Source organism: Anomaloglossus baeobatrachus, chromosome 6 (genome assembly GCF_048569485.1).
Source record: "Anomaloglossus baeobatrachus isolate aAnoBae1 chromosome 6, aAnoBae1.hap1, whole genome shotgun sequence".
Taxonomy (NCBI): Eukaryota; Metazoa; Chordata; class Amphibia; order Anura; family Aromobatidae; genus Anomaloglossus; species Anomaloglossus baeobatrachus.
In genome coordinates, this window is record NC_134358.1 from 200,338,577 (window position 1) to 200,360,741 (window position 22,165).

A 22,165-nucleotide genomic window follows, 5' to 3' on the forward strand; every position below is an offset into this window, starting at 1 on the left:
CGAGGTATGCCACGCAGCGGTAGAAGGTTGGGGGGAGCTCAATTCTCGTGGCCAGAAGAAACAGCGTAAGTATTCACAGTTCAGTAGGTTATGCTGCAGGATGTAATGTGTTGTATACTAACCACTTTGTGTTTTCCACTTTCAGGTGACAAACTACAAAAGCGGTGGCGGTCTATCAGGGATCGCTTCAAAAAGGAGTTAAATCAAGAGATGCAGGCCCCGAGTGGATCCGGAGGACGCAGATCGAAGTACCGTTACTTTAGAGCGTTGTCGTTCCTCCGGACAACTATGGTGTGCAGAAGGTAAATATTCCCCAAAATATGTACAAAGTATAATATTTTATGTCTGATTTTTTTTGACTTTTTTTTTTTTTTCTGTGGCACTGTATAGCAATTAAATTAATTATTATTTTGTTTTTCCTCTTTTTACCAGCACCGTCTGCAGCACTCAGGAGCCTGCATCGAACCCGACAGGAGCGATCCCTGAACAGTCCGCCACTGGTGAACACACGCACAGACCCCACCCATCTGAACCTTCCCTTCCATCTACATCTGTCCCATCCACCTGCGCTGGAGCTTCCCGTGAGACTTCATTACCTGAAGCTGCTGGTGATGAGATAGCTTTTCCCCTACCCCACCCCTCTGACACTGCTGCCCTCAGTAGAACACCTTTGGGTTCTGGGCGTCAGCGTCATAGGGGTCAGGAAAAGAGCTATGCGCCCGAGTTCTTGCATCTAAATGCAGCCTTCCAGAACGCCATTCAATTATTATCAGAACAAAATCGTGCATCTTTTAGCTTCATAAATGCCAATATGGAAAAAAATACACACGAATTGTGCACGCGTCTGGACAGGCTGCATTTAGATGCAAGTAAATCACCCAATCATTGTTTTTTTCAAGCCGTACTAGAGCGCATGGAAAAGCTATCTCTTGACCAGCAGATGCATGTAATGCAAGCCACACGGCAGGCTCTGGCGCAGGTTGACTCCCAACCACCTCCACCCACCCCTCCTCCAGCACCTGCCCCCCCTCCAGCCATTGTCCCTACTCCCTCTGCTGCCCAGTACCAGCCTGCTGCCCAGTACCAGCCTGCTGCCCAGTACCAGCCTGCTGCCCAGTACCAGCCTGCGGCCCAGTACCAGCTCCCAACCACATCTGCCCCTACACTTCCTACCCACTACCACATCTCGCCTTCCACACCCGTCATGACCCCAACTCAAGCCACTAATTCACCCGCCACCTCTTCTGTCTCCCAATCCCTCCACTCCACCCCTCAATCCTTACCAAATCCCATCCCATCTCCTGGTTTCCCTCTTGGTTTCTCAACCACACCTTCACCTTCTGTTACTTCCCCACCACCACCACCAACACCACTTTCCACCCTCAATACTCCAACTGTGCGTGTGTTCCCACCTGTCAGCCCCTCCAGTACTATCTCCACCCCAAGCCCAAGATATACCAATTTATAATTTATGTTTGTAATAAAAATAAAAGTTTTTTGTTGAAAAGTATTTATTTGTTCTTGTTTTTTTTGGGGGTGAATATTATTTTGCAAGTTAAGTTAATAATAAGGTAATACAAAAACATAACATGTTGTAATTTGACGGTGAAAAAATTACAAATTTTTAAAGCGAGTGAAAGATTAAAATTAACAAAGTTAACAAGATATTTTTTAATTTATTTTTAACTATTTTTATTTGTTATAAAACTAAACAAAGATCTTACACCATTTGATCTTGCCAATCTACTCTACCTTCTGGGGACACAAAATAGTCAGCATATTTGTCACGGATTGTGGAACAGGCAACACTACTCCTAAATCCAGGACTGGTGTAGTCAGACAAAGCGGTGGATTCCAAACTCTGGTCATCCAAGGACAAAGGTTCCTTTGTTAAAACAAAATTGTGCAGTACCACACATGCTTTCACAATTTCATCCACAGTTTCAATGTTTAAATTAATGGCTGTTAACAACACTCGCCATTTGCTGGTTAGTATCCCAAAGGAGCATTCCACCATTCTTCTGGCTCTGGATAATCTGTAATTGTATATTTTTTGGGTTTGCGTCAATCCACGGCTTGCATATGGCTTCAATAGATGTTGGGAGAGTTGAAAGGCTTCGTCGGCCACAAAAACAAAGGGCATTGGGGGCTCACATGTGCCAGGAAGAGGTCTTGCAGGAGGGAAATCAAAAGTATTCCCATAGATTCGCCGCCCCATTGGGGACATTTTAAAGACCTGAGAGTCATTGGATCTCCCATATGCGCCAATGTCCACTGAGATGAATTTGTAGTCCGCATCCGTTATTGCCATTAGGACAATTGAGAAATACTTTTTATAATTGTAGTATTCTGACCCCGAAGCAGCTGGTTTCACAATTCTTATATGTTTGCCGTCCACTGAGCCAAGGCAATTTGGAAACTGACAAATGTTATAGTATTGTTCAGCAATTGCAAGCCATCTGTCCCTGGTGGGCTGGGGGATGAAATCCTCATGGAGGCAATCCCACAAGGCTTGGCAAGTGTCTCTAATGATTCCCGAGATGGTGGAAATTCCTAGTCGAAACTGGTAGTGGAGGGATGAAAGCGACTCTCCAGTTGCAAGGAATCTGTAAAGGAAAGACAATAATTATAAAAAAATAATAGCAAACACATTACAGTTAAAAGTCAATTTACAGGAGGATACAATTTAAAAAAAAAAAACTTACCTAAGCGTAACCAGCAAACGCTCCTCGGGTGTTATAGAGAACCGGCTGTAGGTGTCCGTTTTACGGATGTTGTCCGCAACAAGGCCAAGGAGGACGTCAAAATGAATCACTGACATCCGGACATAGCTTGTGAATTTTTCATGGTTTCCACGGAGCTCCAGGTATAGGGTTGAAAACACCCCACGTGTCAGTCTCTGTGCAGTCAGGGGATGGATCCAAAAGCGTCGATGTCGCTGACGCCTCAGTCGCTGTCGCTCCTTTTCTCTGACGATGATAGCCAAGCGATTTGCCTCAAATATAAAATCTGCAGCGATCTTTGTGTAATTTGCAAGAATAGCATCCATGGTTTCTGCTTGCCTCTGTCTTCATTCTGTCATATATGCTTCAAAATACTGTATATATACTATATGTTCCCAATAGCCAATCAGAATACGGAACTCGTTAATTGTTTGTTTAGTGTTTAAAAAACGGATCCGTCAAAAAACGGACATAACGGATGCAAAACGGATGCAAACCGGACCTACCGGATCCGTTTTTTAACGGATCCGTCCTAAACGGATCCGCTTAAAAACGGATCCGGTAGGTCCGGTTTGCTCCGGTTTGCACAACAAAAACGGAAACGTTGGATACGGCAAAAAAAAGGACTGTGCCTGAATACAGAAAACTGATGTGTGAAAGTAGCCTTAGTCAGGACAACCTCTATACATTTGTTTTATGTGCAATACTACCTCAATGACATTTATTGTCACTTAACTGTTAAAAAAGTTGGTATGTAACTAGTGTTGCATTGCCATATTGTGTTCCACTTGCTGGGACTTGTAGTGCTGTGCACCACCAGCAGAAGTTGGACCCATGCTATGTTAGCATTTAAACATTTCTGTTCCAGGTTGTGTTGTAATAAACTGATTTTGCTATTCAGTATCCTATGCTTCCATATTTTGGTGTGCGTGCAGTATGTGTGTACAATGTGTGTATGTATGTGTGTCCTTTGTGTTCAGTATGTACAGTGTGTGTGTACAATGTGTGTGTGTATGTGTGTACAATGTGTTCAGTATGTACAGTATGTGTGTACAATGTGTGTATGTATGTGTGTCCTTTGTGTTCAGTATGTACAGTGTGTGTGTACAATGTGTGTGTGTATGTGTGTACAATGTGTTCAGTATGTACAGTATGTGTGTACAATGTGTGTATGTATGTGTCCTTTGTGTTCAGTGTGTACAATGTGTGTGTGTATGTATGTGTCCTTTGTGTTCAGTATGTACAGTATGTGTGTACAATGTGTGTATGTGTGTCCTTTGTGTTCAGTATGTACAGTGTGTGTGTACAATGTGTGTGTGTATGTATGTGTGTCATTTGTGTTCAGTATGTACAGTGTGTGTGTTTTGCACATATAGTGACAGGCAGCACAGTAATTGCAACTCGCCTTTATTTTCAGGAATTATAATCTTTTGTAGGAGCGACACATATCAGAGCACTGACTAATGTAGAAAGGACATGTACAAAAAACACCACATAAAAGAGGAGCGAGGGCCCTGTCCAGAAGAGCTGACAATCTGAGGAAACGGAAACAATAATGCTAAAAACTGTTTTTACTGCTTCACTAGATACATACAAGGGTGTAGAATGAGGTTCCCAATGTACAGGGGAGGTTCTGTATCATCACAAGGTGGAGCAGAGGGTTTTTTTTAAAAAAAGAGCCGTTTTTTGAGCCGAAAGAGCCGATTCTTTTTGGTGAGCCGAGCCGAATGAGCCGGCTCATCAAAAAGAGCCGGACTGCCCATCACTACTGCGCAGGCGGCGAGTCCTGTCATTCCACTTCCGACCACAGGGAGGCCGCGTCACCAGCACAGCCAGTCAGCTGACCGCACGGCATCACGTGAGCTGTGTGCCGGCTGTGGGCGGAGCCTGTCCGTGTGACTTATAGGCAGTGTGCTGCTCCCGGTCCCCAGCCCCGCTGTCCGCCGCCGCCATGTCTGTCCTCCCGCCGCTGTTCCAGTACATTGACAGTCACCAGGACGTCTACGTGAAGGTAACGCGCCGGTGTGGGGGAGGGGGTGAGCTGCTGTGTACCGTGTCATTCCTGCAGGCACCGATAGGCGGCAGAGCTCACAGGCTGCTCCTTCCTGGCTCCTGTGCCCAGAGATGCGCTGTGTCCTGGGCTCCCCTCTCCTTGCCCTGTATCTGTATAATGAATGTATGGGAAGTGTCCGGACTCCTAGAGCTCTGCTGCAAAAGGAAAGCCCCATCAGCTGTTCCCTGCTCAGCCTTGTTTGCTTCTTACAAATTATTGCTGAAATAAACAAATGTCAGCTGTTCCATCTCCCCCGCTGGATCCTGTCATTGTGCACAGTCCGCAGACAATCTCTGGGCTCAGCAGTCTGTGGGACAAGTCACTGAGGATAGTGACTAGCTGCAGCGCTGGTGACCTGAGCACAGGTGGAGACCGCACCGGCCCCCGAGGGGCGAGTATTTGCTGATTATTTCTCTTTTTTTTTTTTTTTTTCTCAATGACATAAGAAACTAAAAAGTTGAAAGGGGAAACCCTGTAAATGATGTCCCATGTTTCACATTTATAACCAATCTGCATAGTATGTGATAAGTGTCTGATGGCGGAAGCCCAGCAATCCCCCATGTCCCGAGCCCCTTATCTCCTCACTCCAGGGAAGCTGTAGGATGCACTGGTGGGGTGTGTGCAGTGCTGCTCCACTGGCGGTCACTCCATGTACAGCCGGCGGTTGTTGCTCCATGCTGCTTCTGGCACAATATAACTGCCATGCTGGTGATCAGATGGTCCAAGGAATCCAGCCATCCTATCACCTACCATGAAAACTAATCTATATGTCAATTGTTAGTAGGAAAGATAAATTAAAAGAGATATATATATATATATATATATATATATATATATATATATATATATATATATATATATATATAAATTTGTGTGTGTGTGTATAGTTTCGCAGGTGGTGCTATGTATCACCTCACAAGCATCATCCTCACACCCGCCCATAATCTCGCGCCTGCGCAACTACATAATCTGCCCTTGTGCGAGGGGAAACTTTATGCCCAGCCCCGTGATAGGGGCACAGTGAAATGCACCTGCGCGAGACTCCAGCAGCATGCATGAAGGCGGGGGCAGCGTCCATTTAAATCATGCCTGGGGGATGGCGAACAGAGGCAGGAGGGGGAGACGGGAGACGAATTAGAGCCCGCCCATCTGGCCAACCAAACTTATTTGCATAGGAAACAGTAAGATTTTATAAAGTTCTTCTAGGGGTCTGCAAAGGGGGCCAGCAACAAGGTGCACCTTCCTAGAATGCAGCCCAGGAGCTGCCGAAGGTGATATATTTGGTTTAATAGGGAAAATCTGATGACCGGGTCCCTTTAAGCCCACCAACACTGTCAGATTTCTGTGCTTAAATGAGTGCCAATTGGCTACATAGAAGTAGATTGACCCAAGGCCCATTCAAACTGTATGGGGACAGAAGTATTAATCATGCGACCATTCTGTCCCATACAGCCCCCACATTGACATGACAATGATTTTTATTCCTTCGTAAATTGTCCAGTCGGCGTGTTTGATCAGCGCTCAATAGTCGAGAGTATGGTTTTTCTCCAGTTATCGGCCTGTGCACATGGACCTTCCTTGTTACTTTCTGTCCAGAAGTGGTGAGGCCGGTTAGTTATCCCACCATTTGTGTTATCCATTTTTATATTCCTGTTTTATTGGTTTGTCATGCAATAACTATGTTGATGTAATATGTATGTATTTTTGGATGGAGAGGCTAAAGGAACCTGGTAACCAGATAATCCTCCTTGACACCACCTTGGTGCTGTACTGTGGTCATCGGCTGGCTCTTCTCTACACGAGAGCACATTTTACATTTTCTTCCCGGATTGCTCTGCTTTAGGCCTTGAAGTACAGTGTACAGGCATCAGAACTTTTTTTTATTGTACTTTTTTCACAGAGACTAGCAGAATGGGTGGCAATCCCAAGTGTATCGGCCTGGCCAGAGAAAAGAGGAGAAATCAAGAAGATGATGGAAGTAGCGGTCAAGGAGATTGAACGATTAGGCGGCTCTGCAGAGCTGGCGGACATTGGAAAGCAAAAGGTGAGTACATGTGAACATTTCCTCTGGGGTGTGGTTGGAGCCATTTCATCACTTCATGTATTTAGGATGAGCTGTGCAATTGTTAATTTCTTATTGCATATGCTGCACTTCTTTCTTAAAGGGGTACTCCTGTAAGATTGGTAAGAGTCTCACAGCTAGTGTACCCACTTCTCAACTGGCAGCAAGACACCCGTGAGCCCTTATATACAGCATTCCAGAATGGTGTATAGAAGAGCCCAGGCCACTCTGTAAAACATAAAAAAACACCATTATTATACGTACCTAGGGGGCGGTACATTCTGATAGGTGTTGCTGCTCTTGGTCCAGCTCCTCCATCTTGTGCGATCACTGTCCTCCTGCCAAGCCCTGTGTGCGTGACACATCCTACACCATCCAGTCAGTCTAACATTTCAGTTATTTTTCACTGCTTAGGATAGAGAACAACAGAGCACTTGGCTGTCCTATTTTTCAGTGGTGTAGACTGCAGCAGGATGCATGTGCGACCTGCTGCTTTAACTCCTCCTGGCCAGTCTTGCAGCCAGGTGTGAATGAGACATTCACCTCTTAAGGTACCGTCACACATAACGAGATCGCTAGCGATTTCGCAGCGGAGTCACGGTTTCTGTGACGCAGTAGCGATCACATTAGCGATCTCGTTATGTGTGACATCTACCAGCGATCAGGCCCCTGCTGTGAGATCACTAGTCGTTGCAGAATGGTCCAGGTCATTTTCTTCAAAGGCGATGTCCTGCTGGGCAGGACACATCGCTGTGTTTGACACTGTGTGACAGGGTCACAGTGACTGCTGAGATCGTTATACAGGTCACTACTGCGACCTGTAGCGTTCCTGCATCGTTGGTAAGGTCTGACAGTGTGACATCTCCCCTGCAACCTCCCAGTGACTTATCTGCGATCCCGAAAACGATGCAACCTTATAAGTCGTTGTGTGTGACTGGGCCTTTACAGCCAGGTGTGAATGAGATATTTGCCTCTAATATTCTGGCGACTGGTGTGGGTCCTAGTGGTGAGATGCACACTAAAGGTACCTTCACACTTTAGCGATGCAGCAGCGATCCGACCAGCGATCTGACCTGGTCAGGATCGCTGCTGCATCGCTATATGGTTGCTGGTGAGCTGTCAAACGGGCAGATCTCACCAGCGACCAGCCCCCAGCCAGCAGCGACGTGCAAGCGACGCTGCGCTTTCACGGAGCCGGCGTCTGGAAGCTGCGGACACTGGTAACTAAGGTAAACATCGGGTATGGTTACCCGATGTTTACCTTAGTTACCAGCGCACACCGCTTAGCTTAGCGTGTGCAGGGAGCAGGAGCCGGCACTGGCAGTGTGAGAGCTGCGGAGGCTGGTAACGAAGGTAAATATCGGGTAACCACCTTGGTTACCCGATGTTTACCTTGGTTACAGCTTACCGCAGGCTGTCAGACGCCGGCTCCTGCTCCTTGCACATTCAGGATTGTTGCTCTCTCGCTGTCACACACAGCGATGTGTGCTTATTAGCGGGAGAGCAACAATAAAAAAACGAACCAGCACTGTGTGTAACAAGCAACGATCTCACAGCAGGGGCCAGATCGCTGCTCAGTGTCACACACAGCGAGATCGCTAATGAGGTCACAAAAAACGTGACTCAGCAGCGATCTCAGTAGCGATCTCGCTGTGTGTGAAGTACCCCTAATAGAACAGTTTATCTACTTCCACCGAAGTACCCCTTTAATTACTATATCTATATATGTATCTCGCTTGCAGGCATCTGTCCACTGGGTTTCCGGGTGTCTGCCCCAGACTGGCTCATAGTCTCCCAATGTGATGAAGGGCTCATATTGCTGACTTCATTACCTTAGCAGATTGGCCTGTAGGAGGGAAGATAACTTGTATTATGTCTTTATCTCTTCTGCTTATCCAGCATAGCTGCAATCTTAGCACCACAGACCTTTGTGAATCATTCTGTGCAGATCGATTCCAAATTTCCGTATAGATGAGATATACACCGCCCTGCCCTGCTTACCATATCAATGTGACATTGGATATTTGCCATTGAGTTCCTGAATACAATAGACTGGTTTTACTGCCAGTTTTGCAATCACCCTTCTATAAACTAACTGTGCCTATCCTGGGTAGCAATTATTTACCATCATCCTATAATAGTTTGGTCTCTGTTGTGTACTGACATCTTAAGTTGCTGGGAAAACCACCCGTATTTCACAATGTAACATGTGCACAGTCAGCAGATCTGTCTGCAATTACAACTAAAGTATATTGCTACAGTACGTTATTGGAATCGTAGATATTTACTCACGGCTCTAATTACATAGCCTTATGTCCATACCAGACCCCGGGACTATAGCACTAGGGTCTGAGCTTTCTTCACATCAAACATGAGGAACTCCTGGTGTGATGCCTTAAATGGAACCTGTCACCATTTTTTCTTTGTCGCTCCATTGGGAGACCCAGACAATTGGGTGTATAGCTTCTGCCTCCGGAGGCCACACAAAGTATTACACTTAAAAGTGTAAAGCCCCTCCCCTTCTGCCTATACACCCCCCCCCCGTGAGTCACGGGCTCCTCAGTTTTTATGCTTTGTGCGAAGGAGGCACACATGCACGCATAGCTCCACAATTTAGTCAGCAGCAGCTGCTGACTATTTCGGATGGAAGAAAAGTGGGCCCATATAGGGCCCCCAGCATGCTCCCTTCTCACCCCACTCTGGTCGGCGGTGCGGTTAAGGTTGAGGTACCCATTGCGGGTACATAGGCAGGAGCCAACATGCTGTTTTCCTTCCCCATCCCCTAGGGGCTCTGGGTGAAGTGGGATCCTAATCGGTCTCCAGACACTGGGACCGTGCTCCCTCCGCAGCCCCTGAGGAATCTGCTGGACAGGAGCTGGGTATCGTCAGGGACAAGGCCCTGCTACTGTGAGGTAATCTGTGTCCCCTTGGGGACAGCGCATGGAGCGCTTGTGTCATACACGCTGCAGCACTGCTGGGTGTGTTAGTGCGCCGGGACTACCGCGCTGACCGCGCTTGTTTGCCGGCCGCGCTTACAACTTTAGTCCCCGGCTTTTGCGGCCTAGTACCGCATATTCCCGCCCCCGGGCCTGTCAGTCAGGGGAAGGGAGGGACGCTGCACTGGACGTCAGCGCTGAGGGCTGGAGCATACTTTGTATCCTCCTCCCCCCTCACTGAGCACAGTGGGACACCAGATTCCCGCACTTTCTTGGGCACGCCCACGGCCCCCTCCTCCTCACAGAACGCTGGCAGCCATTCCTGTCAGCACTTCTGAAGCTAGAGAGGAGAGACAAACGGCTCTGGGAGATCCAGGCAGGGAATCTGGTGGTCACACAACCGCTTTGGGCGGTCGGTAAGCCGCACCTGTTTCTAGGTGCTGGCCCCCCTGGGTGCCGAAGTGTGTATATATATAGGTTTATATGCTATACATTTACTCTGTACGGTCGCATTGGTTTTTGGCTATATACCCTCCCAGATTGTACTCAGAGGAGACAACAGCTTGTCGTCTGCAAATAGACGACCTTATAGCGTCCATCAATCAGGTGTTGGATCTTTCTCCCCCAGCTCCTCCAATTGAGGAGTCAGCTTCTCAGCAGGAGAAATTCCGTTTTAGGTTTCCCAAGCGTACAATGAGTATGTTCCTGGATCACTCCGATTTCAGAGAGGCAGTCCAGAAACACCGAGCTTGTCCAGATAAGCGCTTTTCTAAGCGACTTAAGGACACACGTTATCCTTTTCCCCCTGACGTTGTCAAGGGTTGGGCTCAGTGTCCCAAGGTGGATCCTCCAGTCTCCAGACTGGCGGCTAGATCCATAGTTGCAGTGGAAGATGGGGCCTCACTCAAAGATGCCACTGACAGGCAGATGGAGCTCTGGTTGAAATCCATCTATGAGGCTATCGGCGCGTCCTTTGCTCCGGCATTCGCAGCCGTATGGGCGCTCCAAGCTATCTCAGCTTGTCACTCGCAGATTAATGCAGTCACACGGGCCTCTGCTCCGCAGGTGGTGTCATTAACCTCTCAGGCGTCGGCGTTTGCGTCATACGCCATTAATGCTGTCCTGGACTCTACGAGCCGTACGGCGGTAGCATCCGCCAATTCGGTGGCAGTCCGCAGGGCCATGTGGCTACGTGAATGGAAGGCAGACTCTGCCTCCAAAAAGTTCTTAACCGGGTTGCCATTTTCTGGTGACCGCCTGTTTGGTGAGCGATTGGATGAAATCATTAAACAATCCAAGGGAAAGGACTCATCCTTACCCCAGTCCAAACCAAAAAGACCTCAACAACGGAAGGTACAATCGAGGTTTCGGTCCTTTCGGCCCGCGGACAGGTCTCAATTCTCCTCGTCCAACAGGCCACAGAAGGGTCAGACGAACTCCGATTCATGGTGGTCTAAGTTACGTCCTAAAAAGACCGCCGGAGGAACCGCTCCCAAAGCGGCCTCCTCATGACTTTCGGCCTCTTCACGCCGCATCCTCGGTCGGTGGCAGGCTCTCCCGCTTTTGCGACGCCTGGTTGCCACAGGTACAAGACCGTTGGGTGAGAGACATTCTGTCTCACGGTTACAGGATAGAGCTCAGCTCTCGTCCTCCGACTCGTTTCTTCAGAACATCTCCGCCCCCCGAGCGAGCCGATGCTCTTCTTCAGGCGGTGTGCACTCTGAAGGCAGAAGGAGTGGTGATCCCTGTTCCTCTTCAGCAACAGGGTCACGGTTTTTACTCCAACTTGTTTGTGGTGCCAAAAAAGGACGGATCTTTCCGTCCTGTTCTGGACCTAAAACTGGTCAACAAACACGTGAAAACCAGGCGGTTCCGGATGGAATCGCTCCGCTCCGTCATCGCCTCAATGTCCCAAGGAGATTTCCTAGCATCAATCGACATCAAAGATGCTTATCTCCACGTACCGATTGCACCAGAGCATCAGCGCTTCCTGCGTTTCGCCATCGGGGACGAACACCTTCAGTTCGTGGCACTGCCTTTCGGCCTGGCGACAGCACCACGGGTCTTCACCAAGGTCATGGCAGCAGTTGTAGCAGTCCTACACTCTCAGGGACACTCGGTGATCCCTTACTTAGACGATCTGCTTGTCAAGGCACCCTCCCGAGTGGCATGCCAACACAGCCTGGACATTGCTCTGGAGACTCTTCAGAGATTCGGGTGGATCATCAATTTCACAAAGTCAAATCTGACACCGGCCCAATCACTGACATATCTTGGCATGGAGTTTCATACTCTTCCAGCGATAGTGAAGCTTCCGCTGGACAAACAGCGTTCACTACAGACAGGGGTGCAATCTCTCCTTCAAGGCCAGTCACACCCCTTGAGGCGCTTCATGCACTTCCTAGGGAAGATGGTGGCAGCAATGGAGGCAGTTCCTTTTGCGCAGTTTCATCTGCGTCCACTTCAATGGGACATTCTCTGCAAGTGGGACAGGAAGTCGACGTCCCTCGACAGGAACGTCTCCCTTTCTCAGGCAGCCAAAGCCTCTCTTCAGTGGTGGCTTCTTTCCACTTCATTGTCGAAGGGGAAATCCTTCCTACCACCATCCTGGGCGGTGGTCACGACGGACGCGAGCCTGTCAGGGTGGGGAGCGGTCTTTCTCCACCACAGGGCCCAGGGTACCTGGACTCAGCCAGAGTCCTCCCTGCAGATCAATGTTCTGGAGATAAGGGCAGTATATCTTGCCCTAAAAGCGTTCCAGCCGTGGCTGGAAGGCAAACAGATCCGAATTCAGTCGGACAACTCCACAGCGGTGGCATACATCAACCACCAGGGCGGCACACGCAGTCGGCAAGCCTTCCAGGAAGTCCGGCGGATTCTGCTGTGGGCGGAAGCCACTGCATCCGCCATATCCGCAGTTCACATCCCGGGCGTAGAAAACTGGGAAGCAGACTTTCTCAGTCGCCAGGGCATGGACGCAGGGGAATGGTCCCTTCACCCGGACGTATTTCAAGAGATCTGTTGCCACTGGGGGATGCCGGACGTCGACCTAATGGCGTCCCGGCACAACAACAAGGTCCCGGCATTCATGGCACGGTCTCAAGATCACAGAGGGCGGCAGACGCATTAGTTCAGGATTGGTCGCAGTTTCATCTGCCTTATGTGTTTCCTCCTCTGGCACTGTTGCCCAGAGTGTTACGCAAGATCAGGTCAGACTGCCGCCGCGCCATCCTCGTCGCTCCAGACTGGCCGAGGAGGTCGTGGTACCCGGATCTGTGGCATCTCACGGTGGGTCAACCGTGGGCACTACCAGACCGACCAGACTTGCTGTCTCAAGGGCCGTTTTTCCATCTGAATTCTGCGGCCCTCAACCTGACTGTGTGGCCATTGAGTCCTGGATCCTAGCATCTTCAGGGTTATCTCAAGAGGTCATTGCCACTATGAGACAGGCCAGGAAACCAACGTCCGCCAAGATCTACCACAGGACGTGGAGAATATTCTTATCCTGGTGCGCTGATCAGGGTTTTACTCCCTGGCCATTTGCCTTGCCCATTTTTCTTTCCTTCCTTCAATCCGGATTGGAAAAGGGTTTGTCGCTCGGTTCTCTTAAGGGACAAGTCTCTGCGCTCTGTGTTTTTCCAGAAGCGCCTAGCCAGACTTCCAAAGGTGCGCACGTTCCTGCAGGGGGTTTGTCACATAGTTCCTCCTTACAAGCGTCCGTTAGAACCCTGGGATCTGAACAGGGTGCTGATGGCTCTTCAGAAACCACCTTTTGAGCCAATGAAGGATATTTCTCTTTCACGCCTTTCGCAGAAAGTGGTCTTCCTAGTAGCTGTCACATCACTTCGGAGAGTGTCTGTCTGAGCTAGCAGCGCTGTCATGCAAGGCTCCTTTCCTGGTGTTTCACCAGGACAAGGTGGTTCTGCGTCCGGTTCCGGAATTTCTCCCTAAGGTGGTATCCCCCTTTCATCTCAATCAGGATATCTCCTTACCTTCTCTTTGTCCACATCCAGTTCACCAATGTGAAAAGGATTTGCACTTGTTGGATCTGGTTAGAGCACTCAGACTCTACATTTCTCGTACGGCGCCCCTGCGCCGCTCGGATGCACTCTTTGTCCTTGTCGCTGGCCAGCGTAAAGGGTCACAGGCTTCCAAATCAACCCTGGCTCGGTGGATCAAGGAACCAATTCTCGAAGCCTACCGTTCTTCTGGGCTTCCGGTTCCCTCAGGGCTGAAGGCCCATTCTACCAGAGCCGTGGGTGCGTCCTGGGCTTTGCGGCACCAGGCTACGGCTCAGCAGGTGTGTCAGGCGGCTACCTGGTCGAGCCTGCACACTTTCACGAAACACTATCAGGTGCATACCTATGATTCGGCAGATGCCAGCCTAGGTAGGCAGATCCTTCAGGCGGCAGTTGCCCACCTGTAGGAAGGGGCCGTTTTTCGGCTCTATTACGAGGTATTATTTTACCCACCCAGGGACTGCTTTTGGACGTCCCAATTGTCTGGGTCTCCCAATGGAGCGACAAAGAAGAAGGGAATTTTGTTTACTTACCGTAAATTCCTTTTCTTCTAGCTCCAATTGGGAGACCCAGCACCCGCCCCTGTTCCCTTCGGGCTGTTGTTCTTTGTGTACACATGTTGTTCATGTTGAATGGTTTTCAGTTTTCCGAACTTCCTTCGGATTGAATTACTTTAGACCAAATTATAAGTTTCCTCCTTCCTGCTTTTGCACCAAAACTGAGGAGCCCGTGACTCACGGGGGGGTGTATAGGCAGAAGGGGAGGGGCTTTACACTTTTCAGTGTAATACTTTGTGTGGCCTCCGGAGGCAGAAGCTATACACCCAATTGTCTGGGTCTCCCAATTGGAGCTAGAAGAAAAGGAATTTACGGTAAGTAAACAAAATTCCCTTCTTCGGCCTATAAGCTGCGGCCACCACCAGTGGGCTCTTATATACAGCATTCTAATATGCTGTGTATAAGAGCCCAGGCCGCTGTGTAGAGCGTAAAAAAACACTTTATAATACTCGCCTAACATTCGCACTGCGGTAGAGTTGGGTCAGATGGGCGTCTCCATTGGCTGACGCCGCCTTTTTCGGCCATCTTTGGCTTTCTTTTTCTGTAGCCAGGGTGCATGACACGTCTAAGTCATCCACACTCGCCGGCATTAAGGTCCTGCGCAGGCGCACTTTGATCTACGCTGAGCAGGGAAGATCAAAGAATTGTAGTTCGCCTGCGCGGGACCGGCGAGTGTGTATGACGTATGATCCGTCATGCACACATGCTTCAGAAGCAGAACGAAGATGGTCGAAGGGGGCGCCGCCGCCACCGGACAACGGAGATGCACATATGGCCCAACTCCACCACAGCGCGACCATTAGGTAAGAATTATAAAGTGATTTTTATGTTCTACACAGCGGCCTGGGCTTTTCTATACAGTATGTTAGAAGGCTGTATATAAGAGCCCACTGGTGGTGGCTGCAGCTTATAGGCTGAAAAAGTGGTGACAGGTTCCCTTTAAGAGATTTGGGCAAGGTGCAATTCTTATTCGGAGAGGTACCCGAGACCCACTTTGGGTGTCGCCATCTTGTCTCCGTATTAGTACTAGGTTTTTCCCTGCCTGATGTGAGTGAGAAGATGGACGTAATTTTAAGACCATGTTACATCAATAAGAAGGTACTGACTGAGGTGTATGGTCTGCTATTTTTTATTAAACGCCGCCATAAATACAGGATTGTTGGTCAGAAGTAAAAAAAAAAAAAAATTAGGTGACATCTGCTGAGATTTGATCTAATGGACAGAAATGAGGTGGCTTCTTACTTGTGATAAGTTGGGGTGATAGATATAACCTTTCAGTTGTGCAGGGCCGGAGGTTTGTGGGAATAGGGAATGTGACTGATGGTGAAGATTGTCCAGACACCATGATATCAGTGGATTTGACATAATTGTAACTGATCTATTGAAATATACCCTTTTTTTTTTTTTTTTATTTTTATACAATTTGATGTCTTAGCTCCCAGATGGCTCAGAAATTCCTCTCCCTCCCATTGTTTTGGGCAAACTGGGTTCAGATCCTGGTAAGAAGACGGTATGTGTGTACGGACATCTGGATGTGCAGCCGGCCGCTCTGGAGGATGGATGGGACAGCGAACCCTTCGTCTTGGAAGAGAGAGACGGTAAGCATCCCAGTTCTTCTTTCCTGACGTGGCACAATGTCTGGCTTTTTTTTTTATTAGTAATCAGGAGAATGATTGTGCAACTGCAAGATAACAGGAAGCTGCAAAGTTTCATTTCCTTAGTGTATTTTTCCGCAGCAGAAATCACTAATCTTCCTACCTTTGGCCGACATATAGTGTTGTAAGAAGGTCAGGGGGAGCCAAATATCAGACTGAGAAGTATAAATCTTCAGGACTGCACATTTACTCGGCTGACCGCTATCTTGTCACGTAGTCACATGTCATTTCTTGGTGGCCGGCTTTTAATTACTGTCTGTGAAGTTCTGCTGCCATCAAAGTAATGAGATCTGTGATTGTAGGATGCCTGTGAGGCTGTTACATTCAGGTCAGATAATACTCGGACAATCTATACATTGCGGTCCGTACTCTGATCAGAGAGCGATTTAAAAACTGGCCTTGGGCTAATAATTGATACTTATTAAAGGGGTTGTCCAGTCTAAATCCATAAATCTGCAGTTGCTCTATGTGACTACAGACTTGTGAATTCTCACATTGCATCGCTGGTGTCCGAGCCCGGGAATGGTGGCCGTGAATGTGTGATATGTATACTCCCAGCCAGAATCCTACTAAAGAGGTGCAGCTGCACTCAATGCAAGTGTACTGAGCGCAAGGCTACGCCACTCTATTGGGATTGTGGCTGGGTATATGCATATCGCGCACTTGAGGCCACGTGACTGCCATTCCTCTCTCTGACACCGGACAATCCTCGTGATGTGAGGAGTCGCACGTCTACAGTTACAAAGTGGCTGCAGACTTATGTGTTTGGACTGGACGACTCCTTTTAAGATCATTCTTGAGGAGCCCCTGGCTTGCTCGGAAGGCGCTCCTGAACACTGACAGTTCAGGCTGGGTGTGTAGTTTTACCACTGGTCTGAACTGCGTTCTCTCCATTGCTGCTAACTGTGACAGCTTTTCTTCTGCAGCATCAGATGAACGCAGGGACACCGAACTAACCAAGCCAGCATCAAAGCAAACTTTAGATCACAGGGCTTGTAGTCCCCGCACTCCTTGCCTAGGATATCGGCCATCGCGCATAGACTGTAGAAATGGCAACCCAGGCCACGAGCTGTAAACCATAGAATTAAAAAGCTTTCCTTTTTTAAAGTAATAACAAGTAAACTGCAAAATTTCTTGTTTTTACAAACTCTTAGTTATTATGCTTTATTTATATAGCGCCATCATTATCCACAGCGCTTTAGATACATTATTATCACTGTCTCCATTGGGGCTCACAATCTAAATTAACTTCTGGATTGGGGGGAAACCAGAGAACCTGGTAAAAACCCACAAAAACAGGGGGAGAACAGGTCTTGTCCTGGGTGTTATTTCAACAAAGGACCTCAGCAATTTGTCTTTTTTTTTTTTTAAAAGGTTACCGTGCTGATCACCGTGTTGCCCTATAACAATTTCAATTATTTAACATGCTGCAACCAACAATTTAGAATTCTTAAAAAAACAGTATTCTGAGGGTTTTGTTTTTGTGGTTTTTTTTTTTGTTTTTTTTTTTTTCTTGCTTCAAGGTTGAATTCATATATAGGGAAATTATTGCAAAACTTCTTTATGAAAGTGCTGACATTTGATATAGAAAGCAACAGGCAGGAAACTGACTAACAAAGTGACCAAGTAATTGATGATTTGCCATCCGTTTAGGTTCACTTTTGGGCCAGTTTTACACATTCACATTCTGTTATCCAGGTATGGACTTTAATGCATAGTCCGGCCTCCGAACTTGAGACTCTGCTATATGCCTCCTAGGGTATGTGCCCACAATCGGGACTCAGTGTCCTGGACACGGCGAGTCCTGACCTGCAGAGCCGCGAGTGTCCTCCGCAGGAGACGGCAGCTTCTTGTGCCCACTATCTGGCCTCGGGCAGTAGCGGTCTCTTGATCTGTTTTCCCTGCAGAGATCGCTTGCGTCTCCGCACTAATTGACATGCTGTTGCTTGGGAAGTCGCACCGGAGGTCCGTTTTTGGTGCGGGAAAAACAAGTACGTTGGGCATGTGATTTCTAGAAATCCCATGCACTGTACTTGTAGTGTACAACACAGCATTTTGGACGCAGTTGAAACACAGACTTCAAAACTTTACACGGTCGTGCGCACGCAGCCTCAGAGTGACTCTTTGGTCAGCAGACCTGCGGCCGCTCTTTACTTTCCTGTCTGTACTCAGACTGTGAAACTGGGATGTGTGAAATGTACCTTAGTGCCAGAATCTGAGATTCCTGGACTGAAGCATATTCTATAAGTATACATGTATAGTGGCAGAATGGCTTGGCATACTATCCATTCCAGTCTCTTTTATTGCTTACTGGTACACTTTGCACTTAGCACTGAGTGAAGCAATTATGTCTGCTAGGACCGGTGAGCTTTGGATTACCCTGCACCTTTGCACTTGGTAGCGTGCTAATAGTTCTAATTGCACATTTTAAAGATAAACACATTGGCTAGAGTAGTATATTGCAGTCATTATTGGTGCAGATAAATGGGACTTTCAGTGACTGACTACATTATCTTAATCATGGACTTGTTTTTTGTCTAGGTAAACTGTATGGGAGAGGTTCTACAGATGACAAAGGTCCTGTGCTTGCATGGTTAAATTGTATCGAGGCCTATCAGCAAACAAAGCAGGTAAAACAGTAACTGCTCTGAAGTTGGTGATTAATCCCGATCTGCCGTTTATTGCCCGACTGTAAATCTAGTTCTTTAAGCTGGAAATAATTTATTTTACTTCTATTGCAAACTTTGAAATACCGTAGTCGGTGTACTAGAACTGTTGCATCATTGTTGTTCATCCGATCGTCTTACAACGTGCATCTTTTCGTACTAGCGTATATAGTAGGGGGGTTGGGGGGGGATGGGGCTTTAGGTTATTCTGATGGCACAACCCTACTAACCCACATTCTGTAGTACTGTACATTAAATCTTTGCTTCCTGTCTACAGTGGTACTTTCCCTCCTAATCCCATCTAACAACCCATGTGTCATATCTATATATACAGTGTGTCCACCCATATCCTGTCCACTGCCATTAACTTGAGAACGGCGGCAGCTATAGGCATGGAAGTGGTGTCTAGGTATAGTAAAGTAGCCATACGCTACGCAATGAAACCACCTATAGCGCCACCTGGTGTAAAACAATGGCGTTAGCATTTTTCTCGAAAAAGGAAGAGAGCGAGAAAAATAGGGAATTAAAAAGAATTGTAGGGCATCATCAATTCAATACGAATTGACACCTTGCATACAGAAAAGCTATGATTAGAACATGTAAAACTCACAAGGCTGCGGACATGAAGTGATAACTCATGGAGACCTTCCTACAAGTCATTGGGTATGGTGGCTGCGTGGAGTGGCCTCCACACTCACCTGATCTGACCCCATTGGACTTCATGTGAGGTCACATCAAACAGCAGGTGTATGCGACCCCTCCACCAACATTGCAGGACCTACAACGACGTATCACAGATGCTTGTGCAAACGTGTCACCTACCATATTTCACAACGTGCAGCAAGATGCAGTATGCTATCCAGAGTCCAGATGTGCATTGCAGCGAACGGTGGCCACTTTGAGCATCAAAGTTAAATGAGCGCCATATGCGTGACCAGCATTCAATGTTTTGGGGGGGACATGGGTTTCATATCATAGCACTTTTATATGCAAAGTGTCGATTCGTATTGAATTGATGATGCCCTACAATTCTTTTTAATTCACTATTTTTCTCTCTCTCGTTCCTTTTTCGAGATAAAAATGCTAACGCCATTGTTTTCCACCAGGTGGCGCTATAGGTGGTTTCATAATACAAATGGGGACGGCACCACCATTAAATATATAAGGTAATGGGAGTGTGCTCCAACCCATAAATAGGTGGTTTCATTGCGTAGCGCATGGCTACTTTACTATACCTAGACACCACTTCTATGCCTATAACTGCTGCCGTTCTCAAGTTAATGGCAATGGACATACTGTATACCTATTCTATCGCATGGAGTGTTCAGTTGTGGAGGCTTCAGATTGTTTGGTCACTACATGATATAATTGTATGGAAATAACCTGAACATCTCTATTATTCCAAAGGAGATTCCGGTCAATCTCAAGTTCTGCTTTGAAGGAATGGAGGAGTCTGGATCAGAAGGCTTGGACGACTTGATCTTTGCCCGGAAAGATACATTTTTCAAGGATGTGGATTACGTCTGCATTTCTGATAACTACTGGCTAGGGAAAAATAAGCCATGTATCACATATGGGCTACGTGGCATCTGCTACTTTTTTATTGAGGTATGGGGTGGCATTGGCCTCTCTGCTTATACAGTTGCACTAGAGCGGATGATAATTGTGTTTTGTTTTTGTGGTTTTTTTTTTTGTTTGTTTGGTTTTTTTTTATATGTACTGTATTAGATAATTTTGTGATGCCTTGAATGTACTTGTGGTTTGCCACACCATTCGCCCCAAAGCTATAAAATAAATTAATCTGATAAGTACACTGCGTGGCGAGGGGGGGAAAAAAAAAACGCTAAAATTACGGTTTTTTTTTAGTTGCCCCAAATTTTTAAATACAATAACAGGTGATCAAAATGTAGAATCTGCACAAAAATGGTATAGTTAAAAATGTCAGCTCAGGATGCAAAAGATAAGCCATCACTGAGCCCTAGATCCCAAATAATGAACGATACGGGTCTCAATTTTTTATTTTTTTTATTAATTTGATAAAAGTATACGTTTTGGTATCCTCAAACTCATACCGACCTGAGGCATCATACTGACATGTTAAGGGGGCTTTACACACAGCGATATCGCTAGCCATGTCCCTAGCGAGCGTACCCGCCCCAGTCGTTTGTGCGTCTTGGGCAATTCCCTGCCCGTTGCGCACAATATCGTTCGGAGCCATCACACGGACTTACCTGCTTAGCGACGTCGCTGTGGCCGGCGAACCGCCTCCTTTCCAAGGGGGCGGTTCGTGCGGCGTCACTAAGCGGCCACGCAATAGAAGCGTAGGGGCGGAGATGAGCGGGACGTAACATCCCACCCACCTACTTCCTTCCTCATTGCCGGTGGCTGCAGATAAGCTGTAGTTAGTCTTTCCCGAGGTGTCACACGTAGCGATGTGTGCTGCCTCGGGAACGACGAAAAACCTGCGTCCTCAACAATCAACAATTTTTGAAAAGGAACGACGTGTCAACGATGGACGATTTGGTGAGTATTTTCCATCGTTAATGGTCGCTCGTAGGTGTCGCATGCACGACGTCGCTAACAATGCCAGATGTGCGTCACGGAATCCGTGACCCCAGCGATATATCGTTAGATACGTTGTTGCGTGTAACTAGCCCTTAAGTTTTACTATATAGTGAACGTGGTGAATAAAATATCCCGAAAACAATCATGCAATTGCACTGTATTTTTGCAATTTCACCGCACTTGGAATTCTTCACCCCTCCCCTCCCATTTTCCAATATACTATATGGTCAAACTAATGGTGTCATTCAAAACTATAACTCATCCCGCAAAAAAAAGCCCTCATATGGCAATATTGATGGAAAAATAAGAGTTGCGGCTCTTGGAAGAAGGGGAGCGAAAAATGAAAAAATTGCCCAAGGTTGAAGGGGATAAAGCAATAAGGAAGGAAAAAATAAAAAAAAATTGAGGCGGTTAACATTTTTGTGGGGAAAAAGTAAAATTTTAAATTTCACAAGGGTAACAGGAGAAAAATGCTCTGTACAATTTGTGCAGTTTCTCCTGGGTATGCCGACACCACATATGTGGTGGAAAAATACTGCTTAGGTGCAGGGCTTGGAAGGGAAGGAGCGCCATTTGACTTTTAGAGAGCAAAACTGTCTGCGTTTGATTGCGGACGCCTTGTCTGATACCCCCACCATCAGCACAAAGCGATCACATTCTGCTGATTGGAGCATAGAGGGAGCCCTCTAAAAGCCAATCGATTACCCTGTCACTATTGACAGCAGCATCAGAGGGGTTAAATGTTCGTGATCAGTACTGACACTGATCACAGGCATTACAGCACATTGTCAGCTATGATACATCGCAGGCACGCTCCAATGATCTTTCTAGAGAGATCGGTATGCACAGGCACTGACTTTGACATCATTTTAATCAAGAGTACATTAAATACTTCTAGATTCTACTGCGCATGTGCCGGCCATAAGTAT

The 22,165-nt window shown here is 47.3% G+C and overlaps 1 protein-coding gene across 1 annotated transcript in view; it reads left to right on the forward strand.

The window, feature by feature from the left end:
* The first annotated feature begins 4,577 nt into the window (after positions 1 to 4,577).
* CNDP2 (carnosine dipeptidase 2) overlaps positions 4,578 to 22,165 on the forward strand; it is a 44,231-nt gene continuing 26,643 nt past the window's right edge. The window contains exons 1-5 of the mRNA XM_075314621.1: positions 4,578 to 4,734; positions 6,677 to 6,820; positions 15,786 to 15,948; positions 18,547 to 18,635; positions 20,079 to 20,279. Coding sequence (XP_075170736.1) covers positions 4,675 to 4,734; positions 6,677 to 6,820; positions 15,786 to 15,948; positions 18,547 to 18,635; positions 20,079 to 20,279 — 657 coding nt within the window. The 5' untranslated portion in view covers positions 4,578 to 4,674. The remainder of the gene's footprint in view (positions 4,735 to 6,676; positions 6,821 to 15,785; positions 15,949 to 18,546; positions 18,636 to 20,078; positions 20,280 to 22,165) is intronic.